The sequence below is a fragment of the Drosophila sechellia genome, chromosome 2L (genome assembly GCF_004382195.2).
Source record: "Drosophila sechellia strain sech25 chromosome 2L, ASM438219v1, whole genome shotgun sequence".
In the NCBI taxonomy this organism is placed as follows: Eukaryota; Metazoa; Arthropoda; class Insecta; order Diptera; family Drosophilidae; genus Drosophila; species Drosophila sechellia.
In genome coordinates this window covers 2,659,584-2,680,177 of record NC_045949.1, presented here as the reverse complement: position 1 = coordinate 2,680,177, position 20,594 = coordinate 2,659,584, and the positions used below count along the sequence as shown (strand labels likewise).

General features: G+C 44.8%; 1 protein-coding gene across 1 annotated transcript in view; it reads right to left on the bottom strand.

The window, feature by feature from the left end:
- Nucleotides 1–5,715: 5,715 nt before the first annotated feature.
- The window catches only part of LOC6613133 (protein O-mannosyl-transferase TMTC1), a 41,058-nt gene continuing 26,179 nt past the window's right edge, over nt 5,716–20,594 (bottom strand). The window contains exons 3-8 of the mRNA XM_032719150.1: nt 19,974–20,084; nt 13,177–14,594; nt 12,957–13,071; nt 6,380–6,860; nt 6,232–6,316; nt 5,716–6,158 (exon numbers count right to left, since the gene is read on the bottom strand). Coding sequence (XP_032575041.1) covers nt 5,818–6,158; nt 6,232–6,316; nt 6,380–6,860; nt 12,957–13,071; nt 13,177–14,594; nt 19,974–20,084 — 2,551 coding nt within the window. The 3' untranslated portion in view covers nt 5,716–5,817. The remainder of the gene's footprint in view (nt 6,159–6,231; nt 6,317–6,379; nt 6,861–12,956; nt 13,072–13,176; nt 14,595–19,973; nt 20,085–20,594) is intronic.

The window sequence follows — 20,594 nt, the reverse complement described above, 5'->3', positions numbered from 1 at the left end:
TGATTGCTAATGGTATTAATCTTCAACGGGCGCTTACCTTTCCAACCGGTCTTAATGCGATTTCCGACGAAGGGAAGTGCAATGCAATTTAACGCCTATTTAGGCCCTGGAAGCTGGGCAGTAGTACTTGAAACGTGATCGTGATGCCCAGTCTAATCTGAACTTGATCTAACCCAATAGACTTTCTGTTGGAACGCGTTTCCACGTGAGAAACTTATTTGAATTAATTAGCAATTGCAGGTCCATGCCGGGTTTATGGTACTGTTAAATTGTATCTGTTTACTACCAATTAGAAACTACCAATTAGTAAAAACGTAAGGTTTTTACGTCTCTGAGCTAATTGTTATGTTTTACAGAAATTAATCTAGACCTCAGTAATGAATTATAATTTTAATTAGTGGACATTTATTACAGAGCATTTTAATTTTACCCTTAAAAGTCTTATATTCTACCTATACTTTACATTCGGTGTATATTGTATATTTACATTATACCAAGCAAAGGTTAAAACCAGATTAGTTTGGTTCCATGAAATATGTTTAGCAACGTAAGGTTTTGTTCGAGTCTACGCTACATACAACGTAATGCATTTTTGATCGCTGGTAACAGTGCGTATGAGTAATATACTATGAATTCAGAGGACTTTCGCTATATATATATTTATATTTCAAGATACCGAATCGTATATTAACGCAAAATAAGGGCTTCTACCATTAAGCACACCATTTTATACCTCTCACCTAATCATACCATCAAAATGCTGATAAACAAGTTTCGAATGATTATAGGACTTAAGATCTTATCTGCTATATTCCCTATAATACATAAGTCTTGGCGGTCAGAGTCCACCACTGCATTATGATATCAACGATTTGGCGATTATTTTCTTTTGCCGAGTTCATTGCATTACATTTCCAATTATGTTTGCTTCTGCGGAATTATCTCTGCGAATCAACAGTCGCAGCCAAGTTGGACAAAGCGGCTAAGCTGAAGTGGGTACCATAATTGGAATTCGGCCAAATCAAAATACCAGCAACAGTGGGGAAATGAAAATGAATTATTGAGCAAAGATTGTGTGGCCATTCGACCGGCTTTGGGTTCCGCCACTCGCCATTTGCGATTCCCTCATTATCGGAATATCCATGGCAACAATTCGCTATTTGTCGCCCATTTCTGAGGGATGTGTCTGACTTAGTTGCCTTGGTTGCCCTCGCTGGCCACCCTTCCGATTCCCCTGATTTTTTCAATCAAAATTTCAAAGCCAACTTAAGCTGAGCGGGATTTGGCGAATGTGTTTCCCAATGGCTGTGCGGAGGTCTGCGGAGCTCCTTGGGCGCTTTCTGGGACGCCGAATTGGGTAACCAAGAATATCGCGGGCCATCCGTCCGACTGTTTGTGTGTGCTTTGTCTTATTTTCATTTCGCCCTGCTGCTTTTTATTTGTTGTCTGTTATCTATTTGTGTTTACTTTCCCTTCGCCATAAGGCGACAATCGCTTCCATCGCCATCACCGTCATCATCATCATCATCATTGGCATCTCGACATCACCATTTTGGGGCCTTGGGTGCGCGGTAATCCAAGGATGATGATACTCCCCTAAACTCCTCAAACTAAACTAAATCAAAACCGAAATCGAATCGAATTTATTGTCATCTCCATTTTGCGCCTCAGATTATGCCAGAGATTCCGTCCTCGAGTTTCAATTTCAGTGTGAACTTTCGCTCTTGGGTTCACAGCAACTTGGAGTTGTTTTTCGCCATTTCGATGCCAGTAGTTGGGGACTTAAAGGGTATGCCAAGCTACTAAGGGGTTTGTCCTTGTAACTAAATGTTAATAAACCAAAGCCACTGAACTTAGTAATATGCCCAGTAAAATGAAACAAACATTTAATCGTTTACGAAGTCTTTTGCTGTACAGGATATCACTCAGTCGAATACATTTGCTGGGGATGCTTTACTTGGCCTGAAGCTACAGGTTATGATGATTGCTGCTACTGTGTGTTTTGTGTTTTTGTCCTCGGTGCCTTGGCATTTTGTCTGCTTTTTGTTACCGCATCGCCCCCGCAATTTCTGCTGATTGTTGTGTTTTGGAGCAGCTGCAATCAAAAATACATCATTGATGGAGGAGCAGCCGGAGGAGCTCCGTCCACCGCTTTAGTACTTGATTTGACTTGGCCATAGTGGCAAACTGATGCTGACATGGCGGCTTACCCCGAAACGACTTCACTTTCTCCAGCAATTAGTCGGGCTGCAAGTTAAGTTGCATGTTGCATGCGATTGGGAAAATTTAATTTCCACCTAATTGTTTGAAGGGGGCTTCTCCACTTTCCCAAGCTCCTCTGACAGCCCCAGAAAGCTGAGAAAGTGTGTGTGCGAGTGGGTGGGTGTGTGGCATGTAGAAGCCGCGATTCCACTGCCAGCAAGTTGGTTTTCCCGCCTTGGCTTTTCTTGCAGCTGGCGTTGCGTTCTGTTGGAGCCCAGTCTGAATCGCTGCAGTTGACAGCGGCGGCGTGCGGCTTTGCACCACCCACTACCGTGCACCACCCAACCACCCAACCACCCCCTAGTTCGGGAACCACCCGGAGTGCGTGTGTGTGGGCGTTGCATTGATTTTATGGGCTTGCACATTTCATCATCACAACTTTTTGTTGCGTCTTCTGATTGCGGCTTACAATGCGTCAGATGCAATCATTTTGTTGCCTGTCTGGATGCGGTTTTCCGCTGTGGCCCAGCTCCAGCCGGAAAATGCATCACCAGCGGACATATATTATTCCGCACTCATATGTTTGTGTACACAAATAGGGTAATGGGATTTTAAAGGTACTTTAGCTGTTCAGCATGCACATAGCAATCTTTAATGTGCTTAAACTATAGGTCTCATCCTGATTTAAGCGGAATATTGGTTTATGTTTAAAGTTACTCATCCAAAAATGGCATTATTGGGTTACTGCTCAGTTGAAATTGCATTCGAAAGGTTTATGAGTTCAAACATTTGAACGAGAATTGCAATATAAAACAATTTCTTCTCTTTTGCACTTTTTGCCTCACCTGTAAACAAATTCAACAAATTAAGTTGTCAATGTCCCACTTTCCTTGTTTTTGCTGCTCTTTCTCTTCGCTTTGACCCCACATATTCGACTCGATTTGTGACGGAAAAATTGGGAAATGGGAAATGGAAAATGGGAGATGGGGGGGAATGGGAAATACAAAATAATAGAAGCACAAAGAAGGGCAAATTTGTTTTTGATAGAAAGTCATGTCAAAAACAATGTCCCAACTATTGTGTGTCATCCTTTTTTGTCCAGGGTGCAGTGGGCGGCGGGGTGGGGCACTTGAAAATTGCGCCACAGACCCGTTGAGTTCGAGTTGACCCTCATCAAAAGCTAACTAAAAACTTTTCGTTTCACTTTAGTTTTTATTCCGATTCCCGTCCTATATGTCCCCGCATAGATATATCTGTGCTATCTCCGTGTGCATGATTTTGTTGTTTTTGTCTCTTGGCCAAAGTGGAAAATAAATGGTTACACAGGATGACCATTTGCGTGGTGTGCCTGGGAGTATGTGTGCAGATACAGTGTGGGACAAGCGAATAGCTACCTTCTGTAATTAGCAACTCAAAGTAATTATATATAGAGCTGACATAAATGAGTGCTAACATATTACATCTTGCCTCCCAATTATTTCAAGTAATAAGATGACTACTAGCAATTTGCCCGCTGGTGCCCGTGTCCTATGTTCGCATAAGCGTCTCTTCTACCGTGTATGGTCGAAAAGTTGAAAGCCGAGCGTCACTTTTTGCACAATCCGAAAGAACAACAACAACATCTGTGGGCAAAACAAAAGTCAAAAGGAAAAGCCAAACAAAAAATCCAATAGAAATTTAAACAGTTTGACGCATTAAATACTCATTGGGCAACTTGCCGACTTGTATTTTGGCACCAGGGTGACTATTCGTTTGGTTTTCTCGAGGTTTTCGGGTGCTCCGACCAAAATACCACAAACGAGTGTTAGAAAATTTTGACACACCATATGCGCCTGATTTCGTCCTTATGCAACATTCGACTGAACAATCTAATTAGAAGAGAAGTGATGTTTTAGTTAATTAATAAACGGCTGCCAGTCTGGTTTTTCTTATAAATATTCCTGTATTATATATCAAACAGCACACTTCTAGAACTTTGAACCTTTTTCCTTTCAGGTTGTAACTCACCTCACCCACCGATTTGACCTTAATAATACGAACAAATCTGTTGAATGTCAAGGGTCTCAGTTGGTTAAGCCAGAATCTCTCGAATCCATATTTAATTATGGATTGCAGACCCACGCCCACATCTCAGGGCAGTTAACCCATAGCCGGCGCAAGGGCCTAGACTTAATTAGGATTCCGTGCTCATCCCGATGATAGTCATAGTCATCATAATCATCGCAGCCGTGTGTTTGGGGCGACGGTGTCGGAAGTGCCACTTCATCAGTCAGTATCGAGGCTGCCAAAGCCCAACTAGTCGCCCAACGCTACACTGGGAGAAACAGTGGTGTATAAGTATTAACTTAAGGAAATAAAAGCCTTTTAAATCTACTCTATGATCACATGATTACATACTTTCAGCTAGCTTCTCTATTATGAATAAAAATGTTTTTTTTATATGTTTGTAGAACATTGCATTTTTTGTTTACAGTGCACTATATTAAAGGGGTGCGCAGTGATGGGGACCGGTCGGTTATGCTTCTGCGATTGCGGGGCATTGCTTCACCGGGAGTTTGTGTGTGTTTTGGGGCTACTGGGAGTAACTGGGGGCTACTCCCCTTTGTTTGCACTCCCGACTGACGAGGGCCCAAAGGCGTTTTGCAGATTTCGTCGGACGTGTGTGTGTGTGGTTTTTGGTGGATTTAGTCGAGGGGCATTTGCTCGGCTTAGCGCTAAAATGTGTGTCTACCTGGACTCCATCCACCTGTCATATTCGGGTGGCCAGGTGCCCCACTGTGCGTGTGTGTGTGTGTGATGCTGATGGAATTTTAATTAAATACTCGGGTGTCTATGTTAATTTATATGCGCATATGCTTAGCCAGACCAGCCAGTCTGGGCCTGAGCAATTCCATTCTCCGTTCTCCACATTGATATGACGAGGACTCACCTTTGAAGTGGCTGCGCATGTTTGTGATTAAGAGCTTTTTGGGGCCCTCGTGCTCGAGCTCGTGCCCGCGTCCTGCTCCTTAACTCAGTTTCATTGTTTAAAATTTAATTATAATTTAATGCTTAGTAAGCACTATTTCTCGCATGAAACCCCTCGCTTTGGCCACCCATTCTGGTTGCTGCGGTTTTCCTTTTTGCCAGGCCACTTGATGTTCTCACGTCGCCATCCGGCTGTCTATCTGTTGAGTGTCTGGCTGTCTCACCCACTCGTTGCCAGGACCTCTGGCTTTGAGCAAGCCTCTGTTTTCGATGCCCTTCAAGTCCTTTGGTCTCATCAGGCTTTTGTCTGCGTTTAAGACCCGTCGTCACCTGGCTCCGTTTACCCAAACGAAACCTCCAAAGTCTTGATATGGAAATAGTTCGCAGCGCGGTTTGGCTTTCTGGAATTTGCGTCGGCAACAGATTGGCATGTTCACATAATGCTGGCTAAACTAATTGTGGTTGAAAGGAATGCGCCTTCAATTGTTGCTCTCGCAACAAAATATTTGTTTAAATACCAGGACAAATAAATTAGAATCCATTAAATCCGGTAAACACCTTTCAATCATTGCTTTCTTTATTTTTACAAAATATATATATATATATCTAAAATTTATTTACATTTTTTATTTCTCTAGTAGTGTATTCTCATTCGTTCTCGTCCTTGTGCACATTCATCCTGGCCAGGTTTGCTCTGCTGATGGCATGTCCTGGCTGAAGCTCCAAGGCCTTCTGATAGCACGCCACTGCTTCCTTACGAAGACCACGCATCTGCAGAATCGCTCCCAGATTGGCATGGGCATGGGCCGCCAGCGGTTGCAGGGTGACTGCCTTTCGATACCACAGCTCCGCCTCGGCCAGGCGATTCAGCAGACGCAGTGCGTCCGCCACGCAGGATTGCAGGGTGTAGTCCTGGGGCGCCAAGGCAGCGGCTCGCAAGCGAAGACTGAGGGCTTCATCATGACGCTCCTGCTGCTCCAGGAAGTCGGCTGAAAGAAAAAGTTATTGTAACACATATAAATTAATATACTGCTATAAACCATGAAAATGACTGATTCTTACCATAATGATGATGCGAACTGGGCTCCAAGGGCGCCAACTGCAGGGCTCTTTTGAACCAGGACTCTGCCTCCGCCAGGCGGCTGCCCTGCAAGTCCAATAAAATATGTTATTACATTATCATTGGGCATGTGGCATGTGGCAATCTTACATTCCTTGCCAGCGTCTGGCCATAGGTGACGTAGGCTGCCCCCTGCTCCGGCTGCAATTGCAGGGCCAATCTCTGCTGATGCTCGGCCTCGTTCCAATCCTGCAGCTCCGCCAGGATTTCGCCGAGTCGCAGATGCAGCACAGCCCTCTGCTTTTGAGGCAGCAAAGGCAGAGCTTTTAGGGATTCCCTCAGCGCTGCAGCAGCATCCTGAAGTCTTCCTTCGGAGCGGTAAAGGACACTCAGTTGCAAGTAGCAGGTGTAGCGAGCCTCCACGTGCGCCCCTCGATCCCGAACCCCATTCCCCTCCAGACGAGCACCGGTCCGCAGCACGGAGATGGCTTCTTGCCGATGGTCGCCCAGGGAGATCAGGGATGTGCCCAGATTCAAGTAGGCCACCGCCAGCTGGGGTCGCAATTCGATGGCCCTGCGAAAGCATGGAACTGCCGAGCTGAAGTTGAGCTGCTTCTGGTGCACCACGCCCCTAAAATGTGGCAAGACAAACAGGGTATAACATTTATCATCCATTAAATAAATTCTTAAATCCTTCCTAAGTTCTTTAAGTTAAAAGCATTGCTTAAATGAATGGTTTTCGAATGCTTTAATTGAAAGAGTGACTTTATTTCCTTGCTGTCTCTCTCGTTTTTGAGCACCTAAGCATCTTTTATTATTAAATTTTAGCCAAATGTTTTACAGAATTAAGCATAAGCCATTCTGGCACTTTGGCTTGCTTCTGCAGCCCAACAATGCACTTGAATTTCCAAGGAAATGCACTCTTCATAGTTTTTGCCCTTCACTCAGAAGGAGTCGTTGGAAACAATTGTTTAAAAAATATGCGAAATGGAAAAGAGAAAACCAGGGAAGGTAAATTTACTTAACTCGAGGGCTGGATCCTCCAAAAGTGTTGGGAGTAAATTAACTTTGAGTTTGCTTTGCTGCGGTTTCCACCGGCTAATTGCACAGTGCTGACCTTCAAGTTGATTTTAGTCGGCTTCATTAAATCAACGGACAGCTGGATTCCCCCATCTCGATGTATATATGTGTATACATCGCCCACACATTTCCATATATATGCACATACCTATATCACTTGTCGTCTGGTGGTTATCCTCACATATCCCTACACATCCTGCCAACCCGGATGTCTGAGGCCCCAGAAATAGAGAACACAAAGTTTCGGCGGATCGCATGCATGGATAAGTGATTCTAAATAAAGGCAGCGTTTTGTTTGCAACATTCCAGAAGAATGTGGCAAAATAAAGCCAAGCCCAGATTGCTCCTATTTCTGCAAACCAGCCACATCTGCAGCAGAAACAAAATAATTCAAACAAACAGCGAGTCCTGAAAATGTTGTGTTGAGTAGCGACAAGGCTATAAAATCAACAAGAGGGCCGATTGTAAAGACTTCGGACTTGGAAAAAAAGGGATTATGTATGCAATTTTTAAAATCAGTCAGGAATGTAATTTTAGTACAGAAGTGAAATATATGCCTAAAAAGAGGGAAGGATTAACTTGCAGGTTTTGTTGAACATTTTAATATTGCACATAAATATTGTTCTTCGATTTAATTTCGGAAGCTTCACACACAAATTAAATAAATAAATAAAAAAAAATATTAATCCAGGATTTTGTTGTTTTTGCCTAGTAATGCATATAGAACCCTTTTCAGAAAAACCTACAGATTCACATTGTCATCGTGGGATGACTTTTAATATGGGCAGCTTTCTTCACAGGCCACCCCAAATTTATCTATCCAACCCCATGGTTTCGCCGATTAGCTTCTGCACCAGATACTAAATACTAGATACTAGATACTCCACTTTGGAGTGGGTGTGAGCAAACTTTTCAATGAACACTCGCATATGCCGGCGCTTGGCGAGTGGGGTGAATTTGTTTAAATTTTATTTTCGAATGAGCAGCCATTCGATATTCCATGTTGAAAATCCCTCGTTGCCCACAATTTCATTCACCGATTTTCCAACCTCACTCTAAAATTTGTATGCTGCAGTTGGGGCTGCATTTCCACAGCAAGGAATACAAAAAAAAAAAGAAATGGGGAAATAAAACAAGCGAAAAAAGGAGCCGAGTGAATGCATGCGAATTGCAACCGAACAACGCATGGATTTGCTCACCTGAATATTGAGTATTCTATTTTATACTATGCAATGCCATGCGGGCCAAAAGAAAAACAAGCCATGTTATTCTATTTATTTTCATGGGTTTCCCCCATTTTCCACCCTTTTTTTCCTTGTGCAGGTAAGCAAACGGCAACTGAACGAAAATAAAACGAGCAGAAAGAGTGAAAACGAGAAATCGAATTATACAGCTCAGTGATTTTTTGGTTTTGGTGTTTGGCTGCCTGTTACTTTGACTTTCCATCACCCATCACCCACTTCCGCCCATCACCCACCACCCATCTTATCCTTTGCTGTGGCATTTTGCAGCTAAAAATCAGAGCATCCCCGCCCGGCGCAGCAGCACAACAAATCCCTGACAGTTGACTGGCGCATCAGAAACAGAAGCAGCAGCTGAGGAGCAGGAGCTGGAGCTGAAGCTGCTCCTTGCAGCAGGGAGCAACAGGATGCTTTATGTTCCGGGCGGTGGCACGTGGCGGGATCGGAAAATCCATAGCCGCAGGGCGCAAGGTGCCGGCTAGAGATATCCCGGCTATTGATGGCTTACGAGTAAATAATGTACAAACAGCTGCTTATCCGCGACGGACTGGCACCCCGGAGCTCCGTCCCCGGGCGCTTCTTCAATGGGTGGCTGCCGGGGTTGAAGGCCACCTGCCATTGATTTTCGATTAGAGAACGGAAAATTCTTAAATACCACACCACTCCGTCCACGAGCCATCGCAGGTTCACAGCTAGCCACAGCGCTTAAAGCTTTCATTATGTAAACGTTTCAATCTGCTCTTATGACTTTCAGATTAAGCAGCGCTCATAAAATCTATTAAAACACAGAAAGTGTGCAACAAAGTAGTTCGTAAGTCAGGGTACTTAATTAGAAATACATTTACATCAAAGCACCTAAAATCAGACTTGAGTTTCTCAGTTTTTCCTTAAAAACGGGTAGTTTTTCATTCAACTGAAATTTGTGCATAGTGTAGCCAAATTGGAGGCCATGGAAGAGGAGCTGCTCCGACTGCAATCTGCAAGTGGACGGGGCAAAAATTCAATCAGACAACTTTTCGATAAGCTGCAAAGGCAACGCAGGCTTTCGCAGTGGGAAAGTGGGCGAGAAAAGCGTTTTAAACTTTCCACGGCACTAAAATGAAATCTCTGCCTGGGCTTCCCAGCACTTTGGACTTGGTCAGAGGCCAATGTGCCAGCGGCTAGGCATCCGGAGGAGTGGGAGTTGGTTCCAAAGCCATGGCCATTCACCCACTGAGTTGGCCAACGTCTAGTGTATCGTTTTGAGCCAAGTTAATAACCTGCAGGCTAGCGAAGCCTTAGCAGTTATGAAGTTCGCGCTTTGCTTTTATGTCATTGACATTATTTGAAATTTTATCTAAGCCGTCAACAGTTGTATTTTCTTTCTCCTCCGTTCTGCTCCGTTCTTGGCTTTTTCATATTTTATACAAGGGTCTTCCCCGAGGATTATGAAGGATATTGCGGTACGGCAGGATATTCTGTTCGTAGTACTTGTTACCCAATTAGAAGGGATAAGTAAATAGACTTTAGATGGGTTATACGGATTATTATAGTAATATTAAATGTTTAACTAATTTTAAATGAAAATTTAATGACCTTTTTCAATACGGCTTTTATGAAATTAAAACAGTTTCTCGTTTTGTTCATCTGTTGTTTTATGCACTCATCACATTTCAGTGAGCAATAAATGAAAAATATTTATTAAATCTCATTCAGGTATTGTTAGAAAATGGCCATGCATAATAAACTACACTTCTTTTCAAAAATAATCGTCAGTATGAGCATTAATGTAACAGTCTTCCATAAGCCGATAATCCGCTCATATATAAACACAGCCACACAAATAAGCAGTTTAAAGGGGCTTTTTCGGAGCCATGACGAGGAAAAACGGAATTACTGCATATTTGGCTTCCATTGAAACAGAGCGCTTAATACACTCACGGAGTTAACTTTTCCTACAACCCACCGCCCAGTTTGCCATAGTTTTAGCATCCACTTTTCTCGAAACGAAGGCAATTCGGCGAAGAACGTTTATGGTATTCATGACTGAGGTAGGAGATTCCGTTCCCCAGATGCTGCCATTGTCCGTGGCTCCCGGGAGTTCTCAGCAATTATTTGTATTGGGCTCCGCTCCTCAGCAGCCTTTTCCCCCGGCGGAAAAGCTGGAAAAATGACTTGGCAAGCGAGCGAAAAGGAATTTACCTACAATTTGCCAAAGAAGCAAAGCGAACGGATTTATTCTCCTTTTTTTTTTTTGGAGCGTAAAGCCTATTATGCCAAACACAATAATCAACAACAAGCGGGTAGCAGCAGCAGCAACACTACTGACAACAGGGCGTATGAGCAACGACTGCTTGGCAGTCGCTGCAAGGACACGCGGCTATTGGGGAAAGTGTGAGGAGTGAAAGGAGTGCCAGGAGTGTGGGGAGTGCGAGCAGCTCGAGGAGCGGCCGGCAGTGGAAGTGACGTTCTGCATATTCAAAAGGAGTGGAGCAGTCAGCTCACAAACGCCACAGTGGGCTTGGTATGAAAGAAAAAACTATAAAGGATCCATTATCCATTATTAATTGATTGTTGTACTTATTATAAAACGAAAAGATATGCCATATTAAATGTCCATTGTTAGCTATTCTGAGACGCTCGCCAGCTGATTGCCCCACTAATTGAATTCCACACAGTTTTCGACAAGCACTTCCGCTTTTCTGCCCAGGGTGTCTTCGATGGGGCGCCGAGTGGCATTCGTTAAGCGTTGGCATGTTTGCGCTTCTCTCGTAATGCATAGTCCTGCTGCCCAAATCCCAGCGGAAGGACGAGCACGAGGACGAGGATGTGGCAGTCTGGGCACAGGGTGCTCAGTTGGCGGTCGCCGTTAACGTCGATGCAACGAGTAAATTGCACTATGACTGTACAAAGCTGGCTCGGAGTGTGCCTGCTATATGTCCAGAGTAGAAGTGTCATTGGCCCCGGAAAATGGGAACGGGGGAGAGGGGTGGGTTTGGGAAAAGCCTGGGAAATGCGGGGGATAAGCAGGATGCCAACGTCATGCGTCAGCAGTTTTATTTTCTCATATTGTTGCATCAAGTGCAGCTTGTAAGCACAAATGCCAATTTCTCCCATGTTGTTACTATTTTTCTATTCCGATTCTGATTCGGATTCAGATTCGGATTCTCATTCCCATTCACATTCCCATCGCAGTCGCAGATATGCTATTGTTGTTATGTTTGTGCAGGACATTATATATGTCGGGGCTTTTGTTTATTTATTGTTTTGGACAAGGGAAAAAGTCTCGAAATGCCGAGGAATGCAATTGTCGCAGCTGCTGCTTTATTGCATTGACGAACGTATTTGAGTTTGGGCATAAAGGAACGCAGACAGAAATGAATACATGAATCTGGTGACAAATTGGGTCGAGCACTGCACTTTAAGGCACATTTTTTGATGATTTGAAACCCCAGTATTCCGTTTCGAATTACTTATGCATTTGTAACTTACGAATTTCCAACTAATCTTTAGCAAACATTTTCCCAGCAAATATTGGCATAGGCCCACAATCCTTACTTTTTCGAGAACCCTTTAAACGGAGCATGTGCCTTCGATGGAAATTCCAACTCCAACTCATGTGTACTTAGCAACCGGCCAGCAATTGCGAGTATCTCGAAGAATCAGAGTCTCACTCGTAAGCCCATTCAGTTTTGGCCTAATTAACAGCATATCTGCAGGGGATTAGGGTGCGCAATGGCTCTTGCATTCATTTCAGTCGTATTGTTTCAAAGGTTCCGTTGCTTCTGCCCCTCACAAAGGTACAAAAGGAGTACAACCGGCGGGAAAAAAGGGAGTTGGATGGGAAAAGCGGGGCGTGGCTGTGGGCTGTGGGCGGGTAAAAAACTGAAACCAGCAGCTATTTGCTGTTGATGGCTGCCGAGTGCATGCAAATTGCCACCCAAAAGATGCAAAACATGTGCCCCCTGCGCTGGAGCTAAAGTTTCTGACCGAGTTGATTTGTATGCGCGATGCATCTGGGCAGTCTTCGCCCGCCAAGCCCAAGCCCAGGCCAACCCAACCACCCACTTCCAACCACTCTTTTTTGTCGCTTTTCTCAGATGTTGTCCGAACATTTTTGCCGGCAAACGGAAGAGGGAACAGAACAGCGACTACAGAAGCATCTGCCATTCGGCATTAAGAGCAGCCCCCAAGCCAGCCACCCATCGCCACCATCGCACCACCCAATGCCCAAGGTCGCGACAGCTATTCACTTTGTGCTTTTGAATTTTCAAAAGACGGCCAGCAAAAACTGACATCATTTTGTGGATTCAGGTTCCGTGTTGCGCGGCTAAGGCGCGAGACTCGCTTCAAAATGCAAAAGGGTTTTCGGATTTTCGTGTTTCGCGTTTTTGGGCACCACCACATGGTCGGTAGCGTTTACTCACAGATTAAAGTGAGCATCAGCCATGGTGGGCCGGTGTCCAAGGGCCATTCTCAGAGCGAGTTCCGCCTCCTCGTATTTTCCTTGGGCACTCAATACGCTGCCCAGGTTGCCCAGAGCTGAAATATATAAATTAATATATTGATTTTACCAAATGCTATAGATAGATTCAAAATATTTCTTGTATTTTGTACATATTAATATGTAAGAAAGTGTGCACTCACCCTTTGGAGGATTTATAGTGATGGCGCTGCGGAATAGCTGCTCCTCATCCCGCCAATCCAAGTTGCGCCTGCAGGTGCGCACTCCGTGGATGCCAAGGAGCAGTGCCAGGCCGCAGAGGAGCATCAGGCGGGATCGCCGGGAGCTATTGACCCGCTGCCAGAGATGGCCGAAACCGAGGCCAAAGAGCAGACAATAGCCAACACTCGGCAGATAGAGCACCCTTTCGGCCATTACGAATCCCACGTAGAAGAGCAGATTGCTGGCGGGCAGGAATGGCAACACCAGGAAGGCAGTGCCCAAGATGGGGGCTACTGTCCATGAGGTGCTTTTCGAGGGCGAGGAGCTGGAGAAGATTGCTGACGCAGAGCGAAAGCTGGGGGCAGAGAGTTGGTGGTGGCAGGCGCAGGTGAGGCCCAGCCAGGTGTGGCAGCTATTGCCGCCCAATCGCCTCAGTAGGGGCAGCGAAATGTTCGCCACCTCCGCAAAATCCATCGGTGAGGCTGCCCTACGCAGTCCAGATCCCTTCCACAGTATGGCAATTAGGGATCCGTAGAAGCCAGCCGTCAGGATATTTCGGGCATCCCAAAGCGTTCTGATCCGCGGCACAGCCTCCATTCCCCAGTCGAAGCTTAGCTCCTGTGGCCAGAGGAGAATCCCAAAGTTGGCCACTGGCAGGTACAGAAAAGTCAGAGTCCTAGTCCAAAAACAGGATTCATGGGCCGTCGGATTGTCGGAGGCCGAAAAGGCGGCGGAGGGGCGTGGCAGGAGGCTCAGTCGACAGTAAAGGGCGCACACTAGGGTAAATCCCAAAATGCTAAGCGATCGGATGCGGCGCTGAAAGTTGAAAGAAGCTAATCCTGAGAAGGATCCATCACACACCTTATCGCTATTTTCCCGACCGACAGGCGACAGGACATCGCACAATCCGCACAGCAGCAGCGCCGTGATGGCCGTCTCCTTGCAGAGCAGTGCTGCCAACGCCAGGACAATGGTGAGCATGAGGGATCCCCACTCCCGGTTTATCATGTGGCGGCGGTAGGAGAGGTAGGCGAGCAGGTAGCAAACACACGCGGCCAAATCCGCCCTGCCCACCAATCCGGCCACCGCCTCCGTGTGGGCGGGATGAACGGCGAACAGAGCGCCGGCGGCCAGGACGCCCATGCGAGATGGCAGGAGAGTTCTCGCCACCAGGAACACCAGCCACGTGGCCACACAGTGGAGCATTACGTTGACCAGGTGATAGCCCATGGGTGTCATTCCGCCGACGAGGAAGTTCAGCCGGAAGCTGAGCACGCACAGCGGTCGCCAGGAGCCGTGGGATCCGCTGTCCACCAGAGGAGTGCCCCAGAAGTCGTTCCGCAAAAGATTGACCAATGGGTGAGCTCCTGTCACGTCGCCATTCGCCAAGATAGCGCGCCTGCAAAAAAGATAAAAGCAGGAACATAAAGATTTATGCAGCTACACTGACACAAAATACTTTTATTTTAAAAAGCTTAGATAATAAGGAAGATGAATTATGGAATACAAGTTGTTATGGTCACCTTTTCGAATTAATTAAAATAAAGTGATATTTTAGATTTCATATAATAAGCTATATTTGGTGCTTATTTTGTGGCTCCTTATTTTAGGAAATTGATATGTAGACTCACATTACCTCTGCTCGGAATGGACAAGAACAACCTGTGGCACACCTGTCCAATTAATTAAAATGATTAATTGTACAGCCAGGACCTGGTCTATCTCTCCTCATTTCTCACACCTCCCATCTACAGTTCCCCAAAGTGGCCGGATCTCCCCGAGCTGACTCCTTTCGTCTCGTCTTTCCTGCTACACGAAGCCGGAGAGTCCTGGATTCTATGGGACCACTTCTATGGTCCAATTTATTTTGCTTTTACTTAGATTGGTTGAAACTGTGCGGTGGGGAATGTTTGTTATGCAAACGGTTACATTAATCCACTTATCATTCATATTATAAATATGTGGTTTTTATTACAACAAATTGTAAAATTGTTTTTCTGTTTTTTTTAACGTACTCATTAATAGAAACCACTTTTTTTATGGATAGCGTGTGCAATGGTCTGCTGTTCTTACTCGTGGCAATTTCATGTCCGCCCATTTTTATTGTCCTTTTGTTTTTGCACTCGGCATAAATATTGTTAAAGTGCCAAGCGACAGTTGACTCGCTTGCCCCGCCCCCATTTTCGAGCGCCCCACCCCTCCCCCCACAATCGTCCTTGCTGTGCACTTGCCACTTGATTAATTGCCGATTTGCTGGCGTATTTTGTGCCTTTGTTGTAAAACAACACACACACACACACTGAAACAGCAAACAGCACACAGCACACCGGTGTCATTGTATTGGTGACGTGGTGGAAGGTTCTTGGTAATTGCCTCGCCGTTGTAGCGCTCCTTGTTGTCCTAATCGATTTGGCCGGCACAGTGGCTCCGCTCCGGGTCAGGTGGCCATATAATCAGGGTTAGTTTGTTATCGGCGTTGTTGCTGCTGTTCTGCGGCAATTTATAGAGGGCTTGCAATAATACCTTGGCCATTTTATGCATAATTAGTTTTTAGATGTGCCCAGCAAATGTCATTAATTAACTTTCCAACTTTGCACAGGGCTCTCAGTTGGGTTTTCCGCAACAATATTGCATCAATATATTTATCAATGTCACTCGATTCGTTGAATTGAATAACTTTTAGGAGTTATAAATGACACAATGTTGTGTAAATGTTAATCATTAAGTGCTATTTAGCCTGAATGTTTGATGTTTGGCAAAAAGTTAATAGTCCTGTTTAATCTGTGTGCGCGCTAATATTAAAATTTCACCAAATATTTGCCATTAATAAATTGTATGTATTTACATTGAATATTTGCCGATTTGCTTGCACATCAATTTATTATTTTTATTTTACTTGTTGAACATTTTTTGAAATAAAATTCGTTTGATTGCGCTCGCTTAAGTCACATTTTTAATAACTGAAGCGAGTATCGTTTCATTTCGAAAATGTTAAATTAATTTCATGCTGTTAAATAATGAAGTTATGTGCACTGATATTTACTTTGGCTTTTTTCTGTCCCCCGGCTGTAGTTTTAGGGTCTTTTGGGGTGCACAGGAGAGGTCGGGCAAACAAATACGTATCCACCGAGCCCGGAGGCCAACGGGGGTTTGGAAAGTCCAAAGAAAAGTCTTGTGCAAACACATAAGTTAGACAGCATTTTGAATAAAAATTGGGCATTCAATTTAATATTTTATTTATCATTCGAATTCGAATGCCACGGCATGGGTGACCGGAATTGTGGCGGCGTTTGTTGCACGTATGTGTGTGTGCAGTTCTTTCATTGCCAGGGATATGGTAATAAAAAACGAGGTGCTGCAGCATGGCGTTGCCACAAATTGGGTTTACAAATTCGCCGCAGAGACGTGCCCAACTATAAAGCAGACTTATTGCCAAGAAGGACCTGCGTCGGTGGTGGCCTTTTTTTCTGTAAGTGGTTTTCGGGTGCGGGACGCAGCCCCACTCATCTACACTTCACTTCCAATTGGCATTCCGAAGAAACCAGCGCCCCACTTCCCCGCATCAGCCGATTCCTTTTAGTTTGCGCCAAAGCAGCCACAAAAATGTCCTTGAGAGCAAACAAATTCTTATCGGAAGAGCACAAAGCAAAAGCACAGAACGCAGATGAAGGAGCTGCTAAGTCGGAAATACTCGCATGCTGGGCACAGTTGTGGCTGAAATACCAGGGTATTCTATCATATAAATCAATATACGCACGATAAGGAAATAAAATTATACACTAAAAACTATTTTAGGTAATATAATAATATAATTTAATAATAATTTGAATTATATGCTTTCAAGATGTATGGTATTATTATTTCTACTAGCTTGCAATCCTAATCTTATGACCGTTGCTGTACTACTCGTAGGCAAATTTGGGGTGTAGCTACTACTATTTCTGGCTGCAAGCGTTTTCAACTTCCTGTAGCTCAGAAAGGAACCAAAAATGGCTCCACGCCTCATTTGCAAGGCGATGTCAAGGTAGCGTTCGAGTATAAAAGAAATTTCATTGCATACCTCGGGGCGAATGCACACAAAAGACGTCTATTTGCGTTGGGAACTACGGGAGTGGGAAATGGAGAATGGCAGAGCTGGAGCTGGAGATGGGCTTAACTCCCGAGCCATCGAGGGGTCGAAGGTGAAGTCACCTCGAAGTCAGCGTCAACATTATCGTCATCAGCAGAATTTCCGCAGTTCCTTTTTTGTGCTTTATCATCGTAACTAGTGAGTGAATAGCAACAACCAAAACATCAACACCCACCGCCGACAACAACAGCAGCATCTGTGGTAAGGGGTAAGGGGGCAGGCGGTAAGTGGGCGTACCAGAGGGGCGGCGACAACAACAATGGCCGGCTTGAAGCAGCTTACAAGTGCGGCATGTTGCTGCCCTTATCGCTCGCTTTTCACTCTCAACTCAACCAGGAGGCCAGAGACAGGATCAGGATCCTGAGGAGAATGCGGCGACAGAGGAGCAGGAACCAAGTCTCTGGCAATCGAGGAGGAACAGCCAGCCACAACACACTCCATGCACAGTGGAACCAATCAAGCAATTATCAAATCAAATTTATAAGATATATGCAAAATGTGTGGAATATTAGTAAGATATAAAACAAGAATGCTATATTTGTTTAAGCCAAATAGCTACTCTAAATATTTGTGATAGAATATTTTGACTTTCCACTCCACTGTGGGGCTCATATACCACACACAAAAGCACCAACAGGCAAACAGGACTGTGGTTGGCTTTTGTTGAAGACAATATATCATAGCATCAGCACCGAATGTGGACACCATTCTTGCCTTCCGTTCAGTGCCAGTCGCCCGCTTTCCCATTTCCCCCTGCCCATATCCCTGGCTACCCACAACATTCGTATTTGTTGCTGCCGCTGTGCTTATGTAAAGTGAAAATTTTCGATTTTATATAGGTACAAGAAAAAAGAGCACACATTTCTGTTACTCTGCTGGCAAACGAACACCCAAACGGCCATCAAACCGCCCAACCATCGTTTGTGAGGAGCAGAGTGCCTAGCGTCCGGTGGTTGTGTGCCATCAAAATTACGTATACGTAACGTTGTTACTGCTGTTGTTGATTTTTTACAGCCGCTGTTGTTGTTGTTGTTGTCGCTGTCCTTTTAATACGGCACATAAATTATTGTAAGACTGCAGATTGGGGGATTTTACCTTTTGGAAAAATGGAAATATATCAACTTGAAGGTGTGAATCGGGTGACCAATAAAAGCGGGCGTATTAAAGGTGCAACAATCGCTTTAAAAAGTTCGAACGCAAGCATACAAGTGGAAGAGTGAGCCACCAATCACACATAATTATATCACATTTGCTCAATTATGGACAAACTTCTCGATCGCCACACTTTATCAAAAAGTTGCCAGCCATAACTTATTAAAATCTCATATCTCCCTTTTGCAATTGCCAGCAGCAGAGCTTCCTTGTGCCAAAAACATTTTCTTCCCATTCGGCAGCCTGATTCCATTGGTCTTTTTCCAGTTGATAGCAAACAAATTGAAGGGAATTCTGCCATTTAATAAATCATGTTTTGTCTGGCCCGGCTTGACAATAATAACTTGTGCTCGTGTGGTCATGTGGCCATGTTGTGGGATGACCGCAGAGCATGCGAAGGAACTGGCCGATAGGTGGGTTCCTGCACTGAAAAAAAAACTTTTACTACTATGCTCCCTAATGTTTGGACTTAGTTTGGATTAAACTTTATTTTTGTTCAGTGCTCAGAGTGCCAGTTCCAACTGGTGTTGGCAAATGCGTGAAAGTGACCGCAGGACCTTCCGCCCGAGCAAAAAACATAAACTCGCATCCAACTTTTCCGTGTGGCACAAAGGGGAAGCTGAGCTACATAAGTTGCGTTTATTATTTTTGTGTGTGTGTGGCGGTAAGTTTTGCGCTTGTTTTCTGGACAGCACAAAATAACGAGCAACGGCCAAGGCATCGAGCTGAGCACTTTGTGCATAACTGGCCCAGTCCCCTCCCCCTTCCCCTTCCCCTTCCCCTTCCCCTTCCCCTTCCCCTTCCACCAATACAAACATCTATACATTCCCCCAATCCGCCACGACAATTGTTCGCTGGCATTGTAGTTGAACCAGGAGCAGAACTTGCTGGCCGGCAGACCGGGTTGACTCCTGAATCCTAGGCTAGGAAGGGCTGGCAGTGCTGGCCGAGTCCTTGGGGAAATTCCTGTCCATTGTACATGACTTTTGATATTTATGGGTAATTTCGTTTGCGTTTGCAGCATTTCAATGCGGCCAGGTGAGAGTGAGAAGAGCCAGGTCCCAGCTCAGAGGGGCATAAATCAACATTTTGTTTTTTAATTTGCTCCATTGCCAACGCCGTCTGATTCTGAGGCTGATGCTGACAATGGCACTGGATGGGGGATCTGGATGCGCCGCATATATATCAACAATGCCCAGGCGATAAGCCAGCAACTGGTCTGCTTCAAGTTTTACAATTAGGCGGGCCGGGAATTTATGATGGTGATTTTATCAAATAAATGGCGGCACTTGGCGCACAATTAATAATAAACTTTTGTATTTTTCGGCTGCCTTTTTTCATGCTTCGCATTGGCGACAAGGCATTGCCATTGGGCATCAGGAAAATAAAGCGGAAAAGCCAAAGGACCAAGGACGAGACACCCAAGCCAAACCAGACCATTTACCTTCGTCAACCTGCTGACATATGGAATTTTTAATTCGGTTAAATTTTTCTCACCTGTCATCGTAGACAAATCCAGCGTTAAGTGTGTTTAGGTACAGGACAAAAGCGAGTGCCGAGCAGCCGGCGAGTCCTGCGAGGTCCTTGTGGGAAAGCGTCGGCGACATGCTGCAGGAGGGAAAAGTGAGACAGTCAGTCATACAGACAGAGAGAGAGAGAGAGTCGGAATATAAATATAAAAGTCGAGTGCCACGGCAGCAACGGCAAGAACAAAGCACTTAATCCTGACTGAGGCAGGTCCTCCGACTCGTCCAGATGGGCCATTCTCTGCGGCATTTTCGTTATGACAAAATTTACATATTTTCCTTTTTTATCCAGCCGATGTTGTTGCCGTTGCTGATGGCCTTAAGCACGGTTTAATTACTTAATTTTTTTTTTCTTCGGTTAGCAAATTCCAGGTGAACGCCATTGAATTTTTGATACATTGTGTAAATACATTTAAAAGGCATTTATAGAGTTCTAATAAAGAACACTGTGAATATCATGTTGTTAAGCTTCTAAGCTCCCAGTATTGCCAGTGAGCATTGACAGCCATTAAGGAATAATTACCTTTTTAGGCAAATCCTTTCGCCAACAAAGCACACCTATTTTTGGCCATCGAACCCCTGCCCAATCAGC